This window comes from Electrophorus electricus, chromosome 2, assembly GCF_013358815.1.
Source record: "Electrophorus electricus isolate fEleEle1 chromosome 2, fEleEle1.pri, whole genome shotgun sequence".
Lineage (NCBI taxonomy): Eukaryota > Metazoa > Chordata > Actinopteri > Gymnotiformes > Gymnotidae > Electrophorus > Electrophorus electricus.
This window is the reverse complement of record NC_049536.1, coordinates 34365317-34384828: the sequence shown is the minus strand read 5'-3', so window position 1 is coordinate 34384828 and position 19512 is coordinate 34365317. Positions and strand designations below refer to the sequence as shown.

Genomic DNA, 19512 nt, shown 5'->3' with positions numbered 1-19512 from the left:
ACACAGGGGACGAGTAGTTGAGTAGCGTCTGACTCGTTGTGGGAAAACAGACGCACAGCAAGCCCAGGCTCATGCATCCAGAGTGCACGGGCTCTCAGACTAGCATTAGAGCGCTGGTGACATCTCGGTCTGAGTGCACTACAGCGGATTTGTTTCTGAGGCCATAACGGAGTTCTTTCTCTTCTTCGGTCGCTCTCTCGTATGTTGGCTTTGCGCCTCCATCTGTCCCGAGTAGGGACAGCCTTTGCTGTGTGGGAAAATGGTGGTATTTCACATTTTAACCCGTGCGAGTTCTGAACCCTCCGTCGTAGTCCAGCCCGCAGACTGCGGCAAAAACACACAAAGCAGATGTTCCTTCAGGCTTGAAATAACCAGTCTCAGAAAAAAAGAGAACTTCATTCATCAAAGGGATGCCAAGCACCATATATGTACAGCCTAAACTCCAATATCCAAACCTTCTCAGACAACACTGCTCAGTGTTCTCAGACCAGCACGCTATGACCGCTGAGGAACACACTCCTATAGGAGTCAGGAAGAATCCGGAAATATATTTTTTTTGATATTTGGGAACCTAATACTAAAATATTTTGTACGTTCATGTAATTCCATCCTTTCAGAGCCTGCATTTGATCCAAAGCAGAACTCAGGGGAACTTTAACCACAGGGATTTTTTCCATTTCTTTCTGAGTCATATAATATCCTCAGAGGAGCAGAACAACGTGGAGCTGTTGGGGCTGGCGGGGTGTTCATACCTCTGATCAGCACCCGGGCACCACACACGGCTCGCCCATGCTCGTTCTCAGCCACACACGAGTAGAAGCCATCATCGGTGGCCACTGCGTCCTGAACCACGAGCTGGGCCCAGCCCCCATCAAACATAGCCTCCCCATACGAGATGGCCTTATCTGAGAGCGTGAGCCCCAGCCAGGCAGTCAGACAGACAGACAGAGAGAGAATTAAAAACACCCATATAACATTCATGTGTACAGGGGTTGCATGTCAACTTTTTTATACACAAACCCTGTCAGTAACAATCCTACAAGCAATACCTTCAAAAGAACTGAATGTGGTTGAATATTAGAACAGACTGGAGCCACTGAAAACCTCGCTGATCGGATCCAGTACAGTCTCTCTGGATTCCAAGAAGGAACGCTGGCCAATCCAGAGGACTTTCCCAGATTTCTCTTCTGTTCAGGCTGATGGGAGAGGATGGGCGCACTGCAGCAAGGCGCGTTAGAGCACAAACCCCAACCAGGTCCAGCCAAGCATAACATTTCAAAGTGAGTGATGCACGCTTTTCTCCCAGATGCCGGTTGGGCCTCGTTCTGGTTCCATAGGTTTAATGGCAGCATTCCAAGTATATAGGTAAAATGGGATTTCACCTTTGATCAATACACCGGAATATCACAGCTTTCTGCCGTCCAGAGTCAGGTGATAAAACCAGCCCATAAGGATCAGCGAATAAGACGGTGTATACTGAATCCCCAAGTGTTTTCGAGCTGGAAATATGGTTGTGGACAGAGCGTGTGATCAAGTGATTAAATGTACTCGGTTTCAACAAAAGACAAAGTGCGAAGAATTAAGGGATTCATTTTTGTGTTACTACACACATTAAAAATGTGAGATGATATGGGCATGACATACAAGCTGTTGAATCACCAAGCAGAAGAAATCCTTTAGCGCCGACCCTCCTGCGACCTCTGTGTAATCCACACCACAGCGGCGCCGTGACCACGGACGGCAGCGTAGACGGCAGTAACGACACGCTGAGCACGGAAGTATTTTGCGGTGTCATTTTTTGGAATGCACTTTGTCTTTGATTAACTGACTGATTTGTTGGTTTTACATTTTCTAGACAATGAAACTACAGTTTTATTGATCATAAAACATTGTCCATCCCTTCTGGTTTCCTTTTGGAGAACCCTGACATTGCCCCGGACCGGTTCAGACAGAGAGCGCTTTGAGATATAAAATAAACACACTCCCTGTTTTAGCTGGACGGACAACAGTTCTATAGGCATAATTTATGTGGACTGCTGACATGCTAACCCTGTACAGAGCCACACACACACACACACACACACACACACACACACACACACACACACACACGACCATGTTGGTCCTGTAAAGAGCCCAAGCATGAGCTCCAACAGTAGCATACACTCAGTAAAGACTCTTCCTGACTTCAGCACAGGCATTCCCAGGCCATCTGTAAAGGTTTATTAGATTTCTGAACATCACTGACCAGATCCAGTATGTCTAGGGAAACAACGCAGGGCCACTGTTGCCCTCTCCTGACCACAGAGGGACGCGTCGTAGAAGTAGACGCCCAGACCAAAAGATTCCGACAGATTTATGTACATATCCTTCAACTTTCTTCTATGCACTTTACACACACAGTACACTTGTGCACACGCTTACATATCACTCACCATTGAGCAGCCATGAGACGGAGGCTGGGGGCGTGGCCTCCACGGCACAGCGCAGAGTGAAGGTGCTCCCCTCATCCACAGCACAGCTGTTCAGGGCCTGACTGAACACTGGAGCCTTTCCCTCCAAACGCAGGCCTGCACAGTCGCCAACACGCACACACCTCAGGTGATACGCAGACAGGACAAAGAAAATCCGTAATGCCTATAGCTCGAGGACCTTCACATTCACCGGTAGAGGGCAGAATTGCACCTATATTTGTGATCTGAGCATATGAGATGTGAAAGGGAACACGCGTGAGGTAGGAACGCGTGCAGTTAGACTGCGATAAAAGAAACAAGGCCTCTGGTTGGTCAGGCCACTCTCAGACAAACCACACCATGCACGCCTCCGAGGATGTTAGTTCAGCCTTAGCCTCACTTACAGATCTGGCACTGAAATGCCAAACAGATGCAGCGTTAAACTGAGACAATCCAAAACAGCTCACAGCCTCTTGCTCCAGCCCACAGGCAATATGCTCTCAGTACAACTCGTCTCAAGTCTGAACAGATAACCATGTATGCAAAAAAAATCTATATATCATCATAACATACTCCTTATCTTAGTGGAAAGTTGAGTAAAATTACACAGATTTTTGTAATATAAAAAACTCTAAATGCCGTGTGCACTTCTGTCCCTGTTGGAACAATCCACACATATAATTATCAAACAGACATTAATAATTCCAGAGTGCGTGGAAAACGGGTTTGTCCTGAATGTGCCAAAACAACTTCACACCCTGGGAGCCCGAGCTAAAGCTGTGTTACTGGGGAACCAGCTAAATGGAGAGAGATTCACGGTTCACGTCTCACCCCGCTTTGCTTTTCAAACACCTTCCTGCTGACAGACTACTGAGCTGTGTACTGACCTGCACACAGACGGGCCAAGAAGGAATTAAAAAGTAAAACAGTTATTTTAAGTCTTTGATTAAGAGCCAGTTTAAATCACTGCCATGACGTCTTTCCCCAAACTATCACATACTACACACTACACACACAGGAAGATGACAAACTCCCAGGCCATTTACAGTGTCTTAACCCAGTCTGTCCTATAAGCGTGGATTTTACCAGCATGATGCAGGCACTGGTGCGGCTCTGGTCCGGACTTACTCTGGACGGTCACTGCCCAACTGCAGGTGGCTTCCCCTCTGCTGTTGGTAGCGGTGCAGGTGTAGCGGCCAGCATCGGTGCTCTGGACACTCTCCAAACGCAGAAGGTGCACGCCGCCCTCCTGCTGACTCACTCGTGGACCGAGCTCAGCACCGTCTTTGGCCCAGCTCACGGCAGGCACGGGCCAGCCAGACACTGGGGACACACGGACCGGCCCTGCGCTTAGACACAGCAACTTACAGCAACGATGCAGGGGCGGTTGTTGCGTTTCTAACGAGGAATTCCAGGAACACTGTTGTGCCTGGTGTACCAGCTTGTTACCACCATAATCACAGTCACTGTGGTGTCGTGATGTTCCATCATATTCAGTTAGAAGTAACCCTGCAGTCTGAAACTGTCTATAAGCGCGTGTGTGGGTGTATTGTGTATGGGAGTACATGTGCAAGGCAGGTGTTTCTAATAAAAAGTGGCTGTGTGTAAAAACATCTACAGATGAAAGATGCATTAATGGAACAGAAGTCATACTTACCTTGGCATCTGAACATGACTTCAGCTCCCTCGGTGACCTCCTGGCTCTGAGGCTGCCAGTCAAAGCTGGGCGGAGCTCCGAGGGCCTCGAGTTGGTTCTCTCTAGCTTGTCTGCGGGCCTCTCTGCTAGGCTCCACCCCCACAGGCACAGGGCTCCTCCCTCGAGATTCGTTACCTTCTGCAACCAGACTGCGCTCTGGGCCCCTGCTGGCAGACTCACAACTGCCCTTCCTGGTCTGTTCTCCTCTAAGGGTAATGGAGTGGGCTGACCCGTGCTGACCTTTGGGTGACCCCTCACCTTTGGGTTCATCGATGGGCTGCGTTGGACTGGTCGGTGTCGTGCTGTCGTTGGCTGCTGTGGTGGGGGTCACCGCTGCGTGTGTCCCTGTGGTTACGGTCCGTGCGGATACGATGTTGGGTTTTTGTTCACTGATAAGGCCACTGGTTGTGTGCCTGACTGTAGGAGATGCAGTTGTGTTTGGGAGATCGTGAGGTGGGAATTTAGTTCTGTTTGGAGAAAGATAAGATGCCGGAAAAGAGAAAAAGAGGAAAGTTTCCAAAAGTAAACAACAATGCAAACAAACCATTCATTTTGAAAGGATTTCCCTGAAAAACGAAACACCTTAGGAATCTCCATCAGGGATCAATAGTGCAATTAAAGTGTAAAGTTAAAAAAATGGAAAAACCTTTCACAATGTTTTCACAAAACTTTAACAAACTCAAAACCATGAAATCATCACAGTCCTTTGCAAATCAACTTACATGGCTTCCTCTGGGTTTGAACCTGTAAAAGAGAAAGATAAGGCACTTACCAAGACGACAGGTACAAGCAACAGACAACCATCGGGAGTAAACTATCAGACCGTCACCACATCACAGCACAGACCAGGATGGAATACTGAGGAGGAGGACGCCTCGTGGCACATTTCCCCACATCCTGTTCGATCTCCCCGTGCCGGTTGGAGGCGGTGAAGGTGCGGTCCCAGAGAGGTTCCTACCTTGCACGGTGAGATCAGCTGTGGTCAAGGCCTTGCCCACGTTGTTGGTCAGCAGGCAGGCGAACGTCCCTGCATCCTCTGCACGCGCACAGCGGATCTCCAGGAAGTGCAAGCCCGACCTCTCAAACAGGGCGTAGTGCTCTGAAGTCTGGATCTCCTCATCACCCTGGGAGTCCACACACAACGGGGATGTCAGAGCCACGCTCAGAATCGCTCCGTTACAGATATAGGGAACTACGGAGGGGACTAACTATACTGCACCAGCATTTTTGTAGATGTGTTTGTACTTTTACATGTACTAATTGCACTGTACTATGTGAATGATCTAGAAGGCAAAATTTACCACTGAGATTTCAGTGCCAACATACTTAGGAGCGATTAACGCCTTCTCCCTTTGACGCGTGTTTTCAGTTCCGCCATCTTACCTTAAACCACTGGACTCGAGGCAGCGGCCGTCCTGTGATCTTGGCTGAAAACTTGCCTGTCTGCCCCACTTTCAGGTACAGACGGGAGGGTTTGTTCACAAACTTTGGTGGGCTTTCGCCCCAGATACTGGGTCTGTTCTCCACAGCAGGGAGCCCGGAGCGAATCCTAGACACAAGCCCAGAGTGAACCCAGCACACAGCACATGCTAGACTGCCATGTAGTGGATCTGCCAGGACATTTGATAGTCTGGGAATTGAGAGTGACTCGGACATTCAGACCAAAGACTGAGTTCTTTAGTTTCTACATGGATGACCTTGCATCCTGTCCAAACACTCTCCTGCTCAAAGTGGTGGGCTACATTTCTCACATAAAGGTTCAAAGATGCTCCTTAGCGTAGACAAGGCAGGATGCCAAATCATAGTGTGAATGTACCAAATGTTTGATTTCGATTTGTATTCGCGATGCCCATATAAGTCTTAACTAAGCAAACCCTAACCCTGGTTTACTAGAATCCCAAACAAACCCTTACCCTGGTTTACTGGAATCCCAAACAAACCCTTACCCTGGTTTACTGGAATCCCAAACAAACCCTTACCCTGGTTTACTGGAAGAGGGCAGGCCATACTTCTTCACTGCATTGTCTGTGTGACGGATGGAAAAAATGAAAGCATTACAAACCACGCATGCGCACACACTCACACTCTCTCTCTCCTCAAACACTGTTTGTGCTAGCAGTTACAGAATGCATCCATCGCCTCCACATGTTTTTGTTTGGCTCCAGGAAGCCCGAGAGCCTTCGCTCACACGCGCGCGCCATGCCCATGTTTACACTCCTGCTGGGTGCAAGCTGGAGGCGTAAGCACTTTGCGTAAAGCGAGTAGGAGCCGCTAGGATGCTGCTGCAGTGAGGTGCGGAGCCAGTTCCGCTTTGCCACAGGAAGATGGACACTCCTCAATGTCCTCGTTGAGGGTGGGCAGAGAGGCAGGGTTTGTAAACACACAGCTGGCATTCAACAGTCCCCGTAAACTACAGGAGCTCGGCCACAAGTTCACTCTCCAATACTCAAAGACAAGGAGCATTGAAGCTCGTATTAAAACGCGTATCAACTCAATGCAGCTGGGGAGAGGGGCTATAGGCCAAACTTCTGAATTTTTATGTGTCACATCGTGAGGTCTTAAGGCAACAACCCTCTGGCCTCAGAGATCTACAGAACACAGCAATAACCTCAAAGTTCAGATACCATGCTGGGTGTAGCTCAGGGCCATGGGTATAGCTCAGGGCCATGCATCAAATAACATGTTTAGAAAAACTGTGTTCTTTCATCGGGTTTAGCCGAGCTAAAAGAATAAACCTCACGACATCTGCCACACTCCTCTCTCTTTTAGTGTGAGAGAACTTTATTGAGACTGTGCTCCAATGCAAAAACATGCAGACACTTCTCTTTGGTATGAAATTCACCCAACACAAAAGGTCGCACACCCGCACAAATAACATCGCCCAACCCAAAGCTTTCCATTAAAAGGTGGTGGACATACAGGACTCATTTTTAGCACTGACAATCAGGGCTCAGGGGGGGAATTTCTGAAACATGGCAACACGACCAAGCACGTTTGGCAGCACCGTTAGAAAGGCTGAAGAACCTAAAATGATCGAGCGCCCAACAGATCTGGAATATTCCTAATCCTCTGTAATTCCTCTGGAATATTCCTAATCCTCTGTAATTCCCCTGGAATATTCCTAATCCTCTGTAATTCCTCTGGAATATTCCTAGTCCTACTCAAAACTAGTTGGTGTAACTGTTTATAAGAGTCACACGTTTGTGTGCTGAATCCGGGTGATGGTATACCTTCTACGATGATGTCCACGGTAACCTGTCGTCTGCCGGCATCATTTACAGCCTCGCAGGTGTAGCGCCCGGCATCGTTGTCCTGGACTCCTTCCACCACCAGACTGAAGGTTCCACGTGTGCTCTGCTCCATGGAGAACCGGCCTCCGGCAATCACGGCCTTCCCACTCCTAAACCAGCACACCTGGGCCTCCGGGGAACCACGCACCTTTACAAACCCAGAGAGGGAAAAAAGTCCATACACACACACACACACACACACACACACAGTAGGGGTCTTGATACACAAACTAGGCTGGTTTGATAAAAAAAAAAAGTGAACACACACAGAGTTCCTGGCACCGGCGCAGGCACACACGTGCACACTTGTATATAAACACACAGTAGGGATCTTGGTATATAAACTGGGCTGGTTTGATAAAAAGCAAAAAACACACACACAGTTCCAGGCACCGGCACAGGCACGCATGCACACACACACACACACACACACACACTTGTATATAAACACACAGTAGGGATCTTGGTATATAAACTGGGCTGGTTTGATAAAAAGCAATAACACACACACAGTTCCAGGCACCGGCACCGGCACCGGCACGCACACACACACACACACACACACCATCACAGTATCATTTACTCTAACACCAAAACATGTTTTCCTGCCTCAGTCTAGTTACTGGTCGTCCACAGGAAGCAGTAGGGTGTGTGAATCAGCATAGATCTGTAAGCCATAATTAACCCAGCTGGAGAGGCGCAGTGCCAGTAAACACGTCCTGACCCTGCTAGCCCAGGGTGTAGCACTCGGACAGTGACGGTAGGACCTGCCTTTGGTGATAACGAGCCCAGTTACTGATTATCCCGCGGAATATCCCAGTTTTCCCCTGCCTTTCTGGATCCTGGCATTATCCCTGCCGAAGGCCGTGCTCTCCTCAGCCTCTTCTCCCAGGACCTTCCTTTATTTCTCCATCCAGATTCCTTTTATTTTCATTAAAACAGATGCTGGTAATTCCTACCAATACCTCCACCTGTCCCAAAAATTCCTGCATGGATTTTTATATCCTTTTCCCCCAGTTTGTCACAGCTGCTTCTGGATGGATCAGTAAGACATCACCACTAAAAGCAGACAGTTCCATAGCCTCCTTCGAGCTGTTATGTCCTAGGTGGGTTTTTTTTTTTTTAAATTTTTTATATAGACTATAACTAGTTCTCATCAACTCTGCAACTTCCCTTTGTGACTTGTCAAACACTGCCAGCATGCCAGCCCTGGTTAACACGGACACCACATGAGCTTCTCCACTGGTGTGAACACCGGAGGAACACTGCATCTCAGGAGAGAACTGTGGTAAACGGTAGAGGAGCAGAGACAGCCCAACACGGCACAGCCCCACACCAAACGCACCACGAGACACAGGGAACAACAGCTTCTGAGACCAAAGGCCGACGCCAGATGGCCTTCAAATTCCTCTAAACAGTTTAAAACAGGGGACTAGCGGCACTGTGAAAGGCAGCGAGCTGTTCTGTTCCCTTACCTGCACTACAGCACTATGCTTTGCCCAAAAATAGCAATATCGGGTCCGAAGTCTTTATTAAAGCAAAGCGGCAATGGTATTTCCTCAGCGTGTTGGCTTCAGATCGCTCTTCTGTCTCACTCCCTCTCTCCCTCCTTCCTGCCCTCCCTGTCCGTCTCCCCTACTGTCCAAACGCAGCCTCCAGCCTCGAGTCAGAGGCTGTGGTCAAACTCTCTGCCTCAAGAATCCAGCAGCAGTCAGATCAGATGCTGAGTAAAAGAAAAACACGGGGTTGTTTATGCAAAGCCTGCCCCTCTCCTCTCACACCACCAGACAGAAGTGAGACACCGGCCCTGGCGAGGCAGGGACAAGCCACGGAGCGCATTACTGTTACTGCCGACCCAAGAGACCAGCGAGACACTGGGAGAAGAGGCCAGAGACAGGTTACGCAGCCAGGCCACGCAAAGCACGTTGGGGACAAAACACGCGCGCGTGCAGACACACACTGATTTATTTAAGATAGATTTGAAACCTAAAAAGGTACTACCTTATTGGGAAAAAAAGTGTTCACTACAGAGAAGGATTTCTGAGCAGGGCTCCCTCCGTTAACCGACAGCAAGCTTGTTTGGTTCGAGCAAACGGAGGTTTCATTTTATGATGATTTAATGAGTGCCAACAATTAAAACTGCTTTTCCTTTCTCGTCCTTTAATTAGGGCTCTGCAGTCCAGCCCCAAACGCACGCCTGGAAATGCTCAGGCAACCCACTTCACAAACATTTTAAAATATCACTCATGTAAAAAAAATGAAATGACCCCTTGGACACTTGGAGGACTTTGCAGAATTGAAAGGACTTTTTTTTTTTTTTCTCAACAGAGCAAAGCGGCATTTTGGGCTAAAATGCAGGAGAAGTTACAGTGGTGTTGTGTTTTCCTGGCTTTGCTTTCACTTACAGAATCTGATCAGGATAGTATGTGGCTTATTAAACCGTAAACAGTAAATACATAAACATTCTTCCTTTCAGTACAACTCTGTGTAACTGGACTTAACTAATTCAGATCCTAGTCTGGATGAGGAGGGGAGAGGAGACTCTCACATATGCTTCCAATAAGCTCCTGTCCTGTCTGGTTTTTCAAACCGAACACCTTCAACTAACTCTGGCACTGTTAATCACAGACACACACCTTCATGTAATCTAGTCTCCATACCAGAGCGATATTCCTCAACACTGAAGGAAACGGAGCAGAGCAGGATAATGAAGAGAAAGGCAGACGTCTCCACACGAAGTCCTTTTACTCCGAAGCATTCCCGAACACTGGAATGTCAAAGGATGTGTAGCATTCAAACAAGGAATACCCAAGACGCAATTCAAACTGCCATGTGAACTTTTGATTACTCTGACGCTGTAACCTGAGAAACAGACTGCAAGCATAAGAGAGAGCAGAATCGTTTTAGAAGCCTTCACACAATCAGGCTTTATTGTTAAACAGGCACTGGGCACATCTGGGGGAGGGAAACTGAGCCATGTGGAGAGTTTTAAACACTATTGTCGTGCAAGGGCCACAGCTACACTACACACTTGGGGAGAGGTGCAAGGTTTGTAGCCCAGATAATGTTCTGAGTTGGACTCCCTGATCCTCTGGAGGCATCTCATCTGCACAGTTCTGAAGTCAGTTCTTTAAAATAAGTAACATTTGAGATTGAGTTGCTAAACTGATTCTCTCTCTCTCACATGTTTTCCAACACCCTGAGCTCCTGTGGGAATTGTGGAACTCCTCCACACTCCAGACACTTCATTCTCCTCCATAAATCAGACAAAAGAGGTCTGTGTCTATGTGTGTGTAAGACGTCTTAGTTGCAGATGTTGGTGAGGCACTTGGGCTCCTTGGGGTACTGACGTGGGATGGACAAACAACACACAAAAACTCTTCGTATGCGTGTGCAACATATGGCGTTTGACACGCTACATTACACCAGTCATTGATTGTGCACGTTCTTCTCTCTTTAAAAGAGCAGGTAGTCCTGTCAACTGAAATTCCTCCTGCCTAAAAGTTAGAGGTGGTTGCATTTCCTCTGATGATGAAGGTAAACCGCCTCGACTAGACGATATCTGACAGAGAATGTAAAAAGCGGATTACAGCACGTAGCCGAGTCATAAGACTCAGGGATTTTAACTAATTTGCTGTCCAGTCCTGTATATGTCGGTAATAACTAAAGATGACAAGTTCGCCAGTGTCGGGTCACGGCATTAAAACCCAGCACGAGGAAAAGACCGGTTAACACTGCAGAAAGTACCAAAGCGACTCATCACGCGAGCGATCGCGCGGGGAATTGAGGTTCTCCGCATTCCTGCAGAACCAAGCAGCGAGAGCGCGCGGGAGACGTTTTTCCGATCGAAGCCTCTGGATTCCTCGCTGTTGTTTTTGGTCGGACACGCAGTCAGTGTCAGTGGGGAGCACACAGAGAGCCGGTTGCCAGTTTAAACCTGAAAACGATACTGGACTTATCCGACTCGCTAATAGGCCAGAACAGAAGTCTGTCCCAGCAACTGTCTGCCTGACGTCCTTTCCAACTTTCCGTTCACCAGACAACAGCAGTGAATTAAATTGCTCTCTGCAGCAGCTGCACTTGTACTAAAAGGGTTTAGTTCTGTGATGGGAGGGTTATATTTAAATAAGCGAACGAAGGAAAGTATTGCGCATCGGTACCAGCCGTTCTCTACACGAACACACACACACTATTACAAGCTGTGAAGTCACTTCTGAGCAGCATGTCCAAGACCAGGTCATAGGTGAGGAGCAGGGCTACGTGCAACACTCTAGTCTAAAAAAAAAAAAAAAAAAAAAGTCGGGTCCTCCTTCCTTCGATGTTCAGCACTGTGCCCGGTAGCACGGTGCTCATCCATCTCTCTCACCCTCTCCGGTCGCTTTTGGCCCAAACGTGTGTAGTGATTTAGAGGGCCAGCAGGTGTCCCCCACAATGAGCCCAGAGTCAGGTAGCTCCAGCGCGGAGGCTGAGGGTCTCCAGGCTGCTTCCAGTGAGAACATCCAGCACGGGGAATCCCTGTGAAGAAAAGCTCCCACTCCGTGTTCTCTCCCTAACACTTCTCTACGTTACGTGGGAGTTACTTTGTGCAAAGTCGTATGAATTTGCAATGTCACAGTCTGATGCCTTCCTAAAAACTAAAACTCAACCAACTGTAAGCCAAATCTGGAAGCACTTGGATAACAAAAATGGCTTTAATATTTTAAATCACAAGTGTTTGATGTTCGGTAGAAATTTGCATCACATCTGCTTCACTCTTCATAAAAACACAAGCTGTGCATCAGAGTCCTATCAGGCTGTTGGTTCTGCTGTGTGCTGAAAGCCTCCAGACTTTGGCGTTCCACAATCTGCCAGCTTCTCCCGCAGGGAAAGCCTGCTAATTCTGTCCCCAACGCAGTGTGCGCTGTCTGATAAAATGCAAAAGAACCGAAAACAAGATCAGTTCAGTAACCACCCGCCCCCAGCCCCTAACCACGACAGATTTCACTTTCTCTCTGCTGTGCATAGAGACAGAGACGTTTGTAGACTTTTAGTATTTAAATTTCCTCTGTGTTCACCCAGAGAGAGAGAGAGAGAGAGAGAGAGAGAGAGAGCGTGCAAATAACTAGTCTAAGTCCACCGCCGCCTCCTCCTTAATGTGAAACTGACCCTCGCCGTTCTCAGTGCAATAATGAGTGGAAGCGTCTGATAAGAATCTTGAGGGAAGTATATTAAAAACAACACATCCCTGGATCTCGTCTCCTCTGCTATTGTAAAAGGTGAAAAGGTCAGCGAGGAAAATTGTTCACTTTAAATGCTGCATTTTCCAATTTACCTGGATGTTACTGGGACATAGCAAAAGACACTTTGTTTAGAAGGACACACGGGAAATGCTTCAGCACAAATCAGCACATGGTACAGACACCAGGACCCTTCTGAAAGTCAGGTGTGGTGCGGGTCGGTCATACCTTGCCCTCCAGACGAGCGGTGCCCCCCAGACAGACACGGGCATTGCGGGGGGGGAGGATGAAGACTGGGGCCTCATCACTCGGAGACGCCCTTCCCAGCGTCATCCTGCCCTTCGAGAGCTGGGAACTGCTCACCAACTGTACATCTCCCATAATTCTATGAAAACATGAGAGAGAGAGAGAGAGAACATCTGAACTGGTTAAAAACAAAAAGCCAAGTTACTTGGAATAAAATACATTTAAAAAAGGAAAATCACACACAGTATGTATGTATGTATATAAAAATAACTGAATGCCTCATCTTTCAACCTGCTTCACCTGCCTCTCCCTTTCAGCAGAGCAGGAGACCTCTAACTGACTCGCCCTCCCTTCATTGCAGAGGAAGCTGCTCCCCTGTTTGTGTTAATCGTTCTCTTCCCTGAACTGGCTTCAGCTGTTCTGCTCCATTTTCCTGATTAAACCACAAACTCCAAACAAACCCGTCATATGGACAGCATTCATAAACAGGTCTGCTAGTGCTGCCCGCTGGGGTGTTGCTATGGTAACAAATGAAGAGGCTTTTTTTTTTTTAAATGAGTCAGTTTCTAGAAACTAGGAAACAACTGACATTGCATATAAATGACAAACAAGTTGTGATTTTTTTCACCGCTTTTGCTAAATATTCATGCCAAAAAGCTTGTAAAAAATGTTTCATTCAGTAAACCCAAGTGAGTGTTCAGACAGACAGGGAGAGTTTGGACAGGCCACATGACCCCACGACAGAACTCCGAGATAAACACGCACAGGTGGACGGCATGTATACACACGCACATTCTGGTATCATTACGGTCAATAACACTGTGGTTCTTCACACTGGGGGAAGCTGGGAAGAGTTAATAAACCACCCTTTCAATTCACGCTAATGGAAAAAAAAAAATCAACAACCCAATAAACACATGAAACCAAAATGTAAAGTTATATATATATATATAATTTATTATTATCTGTCTGAAAGTTAAAATCATCTTCGTGAAAGTCTGGGTATTTTGTTATTTTGAAGGCCACATTTTTCTGTCCAACATAAACCATACTGTACAACCAATGATGGTTTGATCCCAACTACACCATCACTGCATTCACGTTTTTCTGTCTTAATACGACACCGTACAAACAAAACCATAGCTCAACATCAGCTCAGTAAACAGCTCAGCTCAGTTAACTGCTGGGACATTTTTCTACTCAGATACAATTTATGAAATCACATTCCGTTCTAGCTACTAATCACAGCTGTGTTACTGAACATTAATTTATGAGTGTATGCTTAGATCTTTGTCTCAGTATGCAAACTATGGACTCCATGTGTGCACGCGTGCGCGCACACACACACACACAGCAGGTGTTCATTGCTCCTTTACATGTCCCGCTATCACTGAACCCTTTTGCAGAGGAAAGGTCAAGAGGTCAAGCAGGATTTGATCCATAAACCTGAACCAAGTGGAGAACCTGATGCATTACTCCTCCATGCTGAGCCCTTCAGCTCGGTTTGGTGGACTTGCAGTTCATGTCCTTGATTTAAAGTATAAGGACTCAACATAAAGTACTGAATACAGCTGGGCGTTTGATCTGCCCCACTCTTCCTTTTCTTCTGTTCTTCTCTCTCTCTCTCTCTAGTCCTCTCTCCATTCTGTGATGTACAGCCCATTGCTTTCTTAATGGGGTGAGTTGTTTCAATGCACAGAATGCAACTAAATGTCCCATCTTCAAGATCCCAGGACATCCTCTGCCCCACCTTCACACTTCACCTACGTCCATGGCTCAGCCTACATGTGGGAAGCCGAGGCTTGTCTGATCTCTCGGACCAGAACAAGTGTGACTTTTATACCAGTCACAACCATGAAGAAACAAAGAATCAAACCTGTACGTAGCTGTGAGGCTCGACCGCCTTGTGAAATACCTGCTGAAGTACCTGCCATCCAAGTCGAGACTGGACACCATGATGAACACGGGTTTATTATAGACTGAATTTCCATCAGCATTACTAAGACATACGATGCAACATAATATGACGGGTGCTAGAAAAAGAGCGTGAAACCTGGTTTGTCGTCCTAAGAGCGGAGTTTGACATTCTTGGTGGAGACTGAGCACTGGAATTTGGTTCCCTGCCTCACAAGCAGAGGAAGCTGAGAGAAGGAAGTGGTAGCGCAGGGTGAAGGTGCAGGTGCTAGTGACCAGAAGGTCGCTAGGGCCCCTGAACAAGACCCTTAACCCTCAATTACTCAAAGTTGTGTTCAGTCAGAACTGTAAGTCGCTTTAGATAAAAGCGTCAGATAATGCTGTAGGTGTAGAGGCTTGGGGACACGTGTCTTTACTGGTGAGTTTTAATGCTGCTGTAAGGAAAAACATGTTTGATTTGTAAAAAAATCAAAAATCAAAAAAATACACCAGAATATTTATCTAAATGTCAGAATTTAACTGCAGTGATTTTACAATGTTAAATGGATCACTTATAATATTTTAATCCATTCATACATTCAAAATGCACTAAATTCAGAATGTGTAAACACACACACCCTTCCAAGGAATCTCTTATTCACCATCAACATACTCTCTGTTATTGACTGAAATGTCAAATGTTGATATGGCTATAATAATATTGAAACTCTGATGTCAGTGCTTTGGCACAATGTTTTGTATAATGTTGAAGGGAAAAAAAAAAAATTGTTACCATGTGGGAACACACGTTTGAATAACCTGATTCCAGACCGCAGGGGATCGCGTTCAATCTGTTAATCTCGTAGATCCCTCATCGAGCACAAACTCTGCAAACTCACACAGTGACAATTCTTTGCAGCCTTTAAACTCCAGCTCAGGGCAGGATCTTAAACGAGACGATCACGTGAAGTTGAAGCACAGAACGTTAGCTTTAACTCGACATTCCTTTCATTTCTTTAGGCTGAACTGGAAAGGAAGAGTGCTGATGTCTAAATTTTAGAATGCCACAGATTCACACGGTTACTCAAGTTCAGTTCAATTCATCGTTGAGAAGAAGCTCCCACATCATCAGATCCATCAGCCCTGGAAACATCAGCGCCAACTGCAGCGAGTCTGTCCTCGTTCTGAACCGTAAAAGCCGAGCTGCCTGCGCAGACTGATGGAAAGCAGAGGGCTTCTCCGCACATTCTGCCACGTTTAAATAACGTCTCTCGATGGGAGTTTGTTTGGAGAAATATGTGAGCCTGGTTACCCTGTCAAACGATAAAGGTGATTCACAGTGAGGCCTTGGGGTAGCAACAAGCCATAACCCTGCACACCTGTTTCAGATTAAAACACTCAAGTGCAACTTTAATATTTATGAGAGCCTCTGAGGGTCTGAAGGACAGCGTTAATTATATGAAGATGAGAAGGATTTGAAGTCCAACTCGGCCGGTTCAACGTGAGCAAAATATTTAAAATCTATTTTCTTTGTATTTGTTTTTTGTTAATAGCCGTATAAAAGGGGAAATCGGCCCCAACGTGTTACTGACAAGAACTGTCTGCGTGAGACAGCATGTCCGGCTACAGAAACGTAAACGCTATGATAGCACGTTTAACATGGGGTCACAAACTTGATACATTTATCTCTAATATTTCAAAATTAAATACATATGACTATGGCTAATGATAACTCATCATAATGAAGATCACAATGATAGATTATTAGTTAACGCTGATTTGGACCTTCCCATAAATTCGAGACATTTCGTGGTCCTAGTGCAACATGGGAGACGTGCAAAACGACTGACTCATGGTGAACGGGCATGTGTTCACGCGTATGCTTATAGTTTCTCTTTTCTGCAAATGTTGGTTTATTATCTGCAGAGCAGCAGTAGTGCGGCTGTGTCCTGTTGGAGCTCTGCAATACACAGTGAGACAGCCAGAGCTCTGCTGACGCTACACCTTCTCCCAACATCTGTGTGTGTGCACGCGCTCAAGATCATACAGCAGATATTCCACTGCTCGCCTTTGTCTCGGGATTTAGCCGAATCTGGTTACCATGGATTTGAGTCATCGTGGGGCCCACGCCTCACACATATTTTTCATGACATCATGCACGCCGCACACTCATGCACTGATCCAGAATGAGTGGGTGACTGGGCCTGCAATACCTTCAGATTCACATAAAATGGCAAGCTCACGCGAAGCACCTCGCGTAACTGGATTGCAACTAACCCGCACACACACGCACACACAGCAAGCAACAAATACTCCACAAGATGGTGCTACTGGGAAAAACAGGGGTACTATGTCAAAGTGTACCACAGTGCACCGTCTTTTTTTATTTTACAGGCATCAATGTCACCACTGGGTCCACCAGAATAAAACTTCCAGCCAGCTGAAGTCATGTGGACCACTGAGAAAAGGACTAAATAATAGCTGACAAACTGTACATGGTAGCTGAGGCACTAATATATATATATATAAATAAATAACTGTACAACTGCAAGAGGACTGATCGATTTGCTCGTGAATGTGTATTACTGCATGTCTGCTACAGTCATACTCAACTAGAGAAGAGGAGGAAGAGAGAAGGAGACACCCATGAGCCGGTGGGGGAGGGGCAACTACATCACCATTAATGAAATAGAGGGTGGGGCCTCATGTGCACCAACACTGTCCAGTGTGTGGTTGGACCTCATGAATTTGTATATATTATGAGGCTAAATTGCAGGGGTTTCATGCACTCACACCCACACACGCGCACATACACACGCACATGCACATGCGCACACACACAATGAAGCATCTTTCAAATGTTATTTAACCCAGCTGCACAAATATACATTTAAATACTGCACACAAGTCCTGAGGAAACAATGATATTAAGGGAAAAACACCACACACACACACACACACACAATACTGAGAGCCCTCTGATAAGGATCTGTGCCTACACTCTTACCACCAGCACAATGAAAAAACTTAAGTTGGAGATCTTTCTTCATGAGCTTTCATTCACAGAAATAACCTTTCTGGTTGAACCCACGCAGATCTGAGCCGATGAGTAAAACCAAACACAAACAACGCTGATCAGCATCCTGTCTCTGCAGAAAAGTGAGATTGGGGTCAGTTACACCTGACATGTGCCTCACACACACACACAAACAGCACAAGCCTTATATGAGCCTGAGCCCAGTACCAGCCCAGCGTGAGCCCAGTACCAGCCTGACATAAGGTCTCATCTGAGCAAAAAACCCCTGAAGAATTACTGCTGCTCTGTAAGAAGTTGCATCTGTTCCTGGGCTTAGAGCACTACAGTGGAATCGGCAGGGAAAAAAAAGACAGCATGTGTCTTTGTTCATATGCAAGAAGAGAATGAGAAAGGACCTCAGTCAGCAGCTATTTAAAAAACACAGAACCACAAATACATAAGCAAAAAAAAAAAAAGCATGACATAACTCAGTGTAAATGGGCACTGGATAAATTAAAAGTTATCCAACATGCCCTCGCTCTCTACAGGATTCCTCTACTGATTAACTTGAATCCCAAGGTTTTATTAACTCTCAAGGGTACTAAATGTACGTGGCTTCACTTGGAGTAGTCCGCCGACGTGTTTTCCTGTACTGGGAACAGGAAAGATGGTGACCACATCTGGACGGAAAGATCAAAGCGGACCAGCGTCGGAAACGTCTCTTTACGCATGACCGACGTCTCGAGAGGAAGAAAACGACTTCAAAAGCAGACCCAGAATGGCCTGAACTTTAGAGCTTGTCCGTTCAAACAAATCAGTCTCGAGCTTCACAGGTCACAGTGCGTTTTTCAGGTGTTTGCTCTTACACGTGCTTGACAATCGCAGGTTGTTTAGAAACCTCGTGGTTTTGGCGCCGCTGATGCTGTGGAATGAGAGTCGGGGGAGAGCGTGCCCCAAAATCCAGCAGGCGCGAGCCTGTCAGCCTACAGGTACTAGCTTATCAAGGACGTGGGAAAGAATTTGATGCTACCTTCAGATAACTGGCAGATTCCGCTAGTCCACTAAAAGAAATGGGTTGTGTTGGCTTTAGTTACAACATCAGCATGAGCAAATGTTATCAAACCGAGAAGAAAAACCATGCAAATCAATAAATACTGAAATCTGTCGCAACCCAAGACAGCTGAATCAGAAATAAACAGCGTCGGTGCATCAGAAATAGAGTCGTCACTGGGAAAGACTGTGGTAGACCACATACTGAATATTTTTATCAGGAAAAGGGAAATCTGTAGTTGTACTAAACACTCGCCTTCTTTATGTACTTACCTACACAGCACGTCGCCAAGCGCTCCAGTAACAGCGTCGTTTTGCGCTCCAGTCCCCAACACGCTGCGCTGCGCAAAACCTGCCCAACTCTCCAGCGCGCAGGACGGCACAAGACTGCAGGACACCGCTCACTGGACGTCCAGACCTGCTGCTGTTGGCGTTATTTGGATTTAACGTGTTTCTCTTGTCAGTGTCTAACTTGCTGGCACGGGTCCTAACACGCTGCGAGACATTTCATTGGTCGCGCGTTGAGGAACCGGGAGGGGAGGGGGAGGGGAGGTGTGCGCACGATCCAGACCAACCTGAACGTCTGGCTCACTCGTTTGTTTTCTTGTCACAACTCACATAGTTCACTCTTGGATATTTGACATTTTTGTAA

The 19512-nt window shown here is 46.6% G+C and overlaps 1 protein-coding gene across 6 annotated transcripts in view; it reads right to left on the bottom strand.

Moving 5' to 3' along the window:
* The window catches only part of mylka (myosin, light chain kinase a), a 42381-nt gene extending 23127 nt beyond the window's left edge, over positions 1–19254 (bottom strand). The window contains exons 1-11 of one of the 6 annotated variants that reach the window (XM_035535393.1): positions 19134–19254; positions 12884–13040; positions 7380–7587; positions 6129–6174; positions 5533–5698; positions 5108–5273; positions 4872–4893; positions 4111–4616; positions 3582–3776; positions 2436–2570; positions 753–905 (exon numbers count right to left, since the gene is read on the bottom strand). In XM_035535393.1, coding sequence (XP_035391286.1) covers positions 753–905; positions 2436–2570; positions 3582–3776; positions 4111–4616; positions 4872–4893; positions 5108–5273; positions 5533–5698; positions 6129–6174; positions 7380–7587; positions 12884–13036 — 1750 coding nt within the window. In that variant the 5' untranslated portion in view covers positions 13037–13040; positions 19134–19254. The other 5 variants (XM_035535390.1, XM_035535406.1, XM_035535408.1 and 2 more) reach the window with 5 other exon arrangements.
* Between the last annotated feature and the right edge of the window lie 258 nt (positions 19255–19512).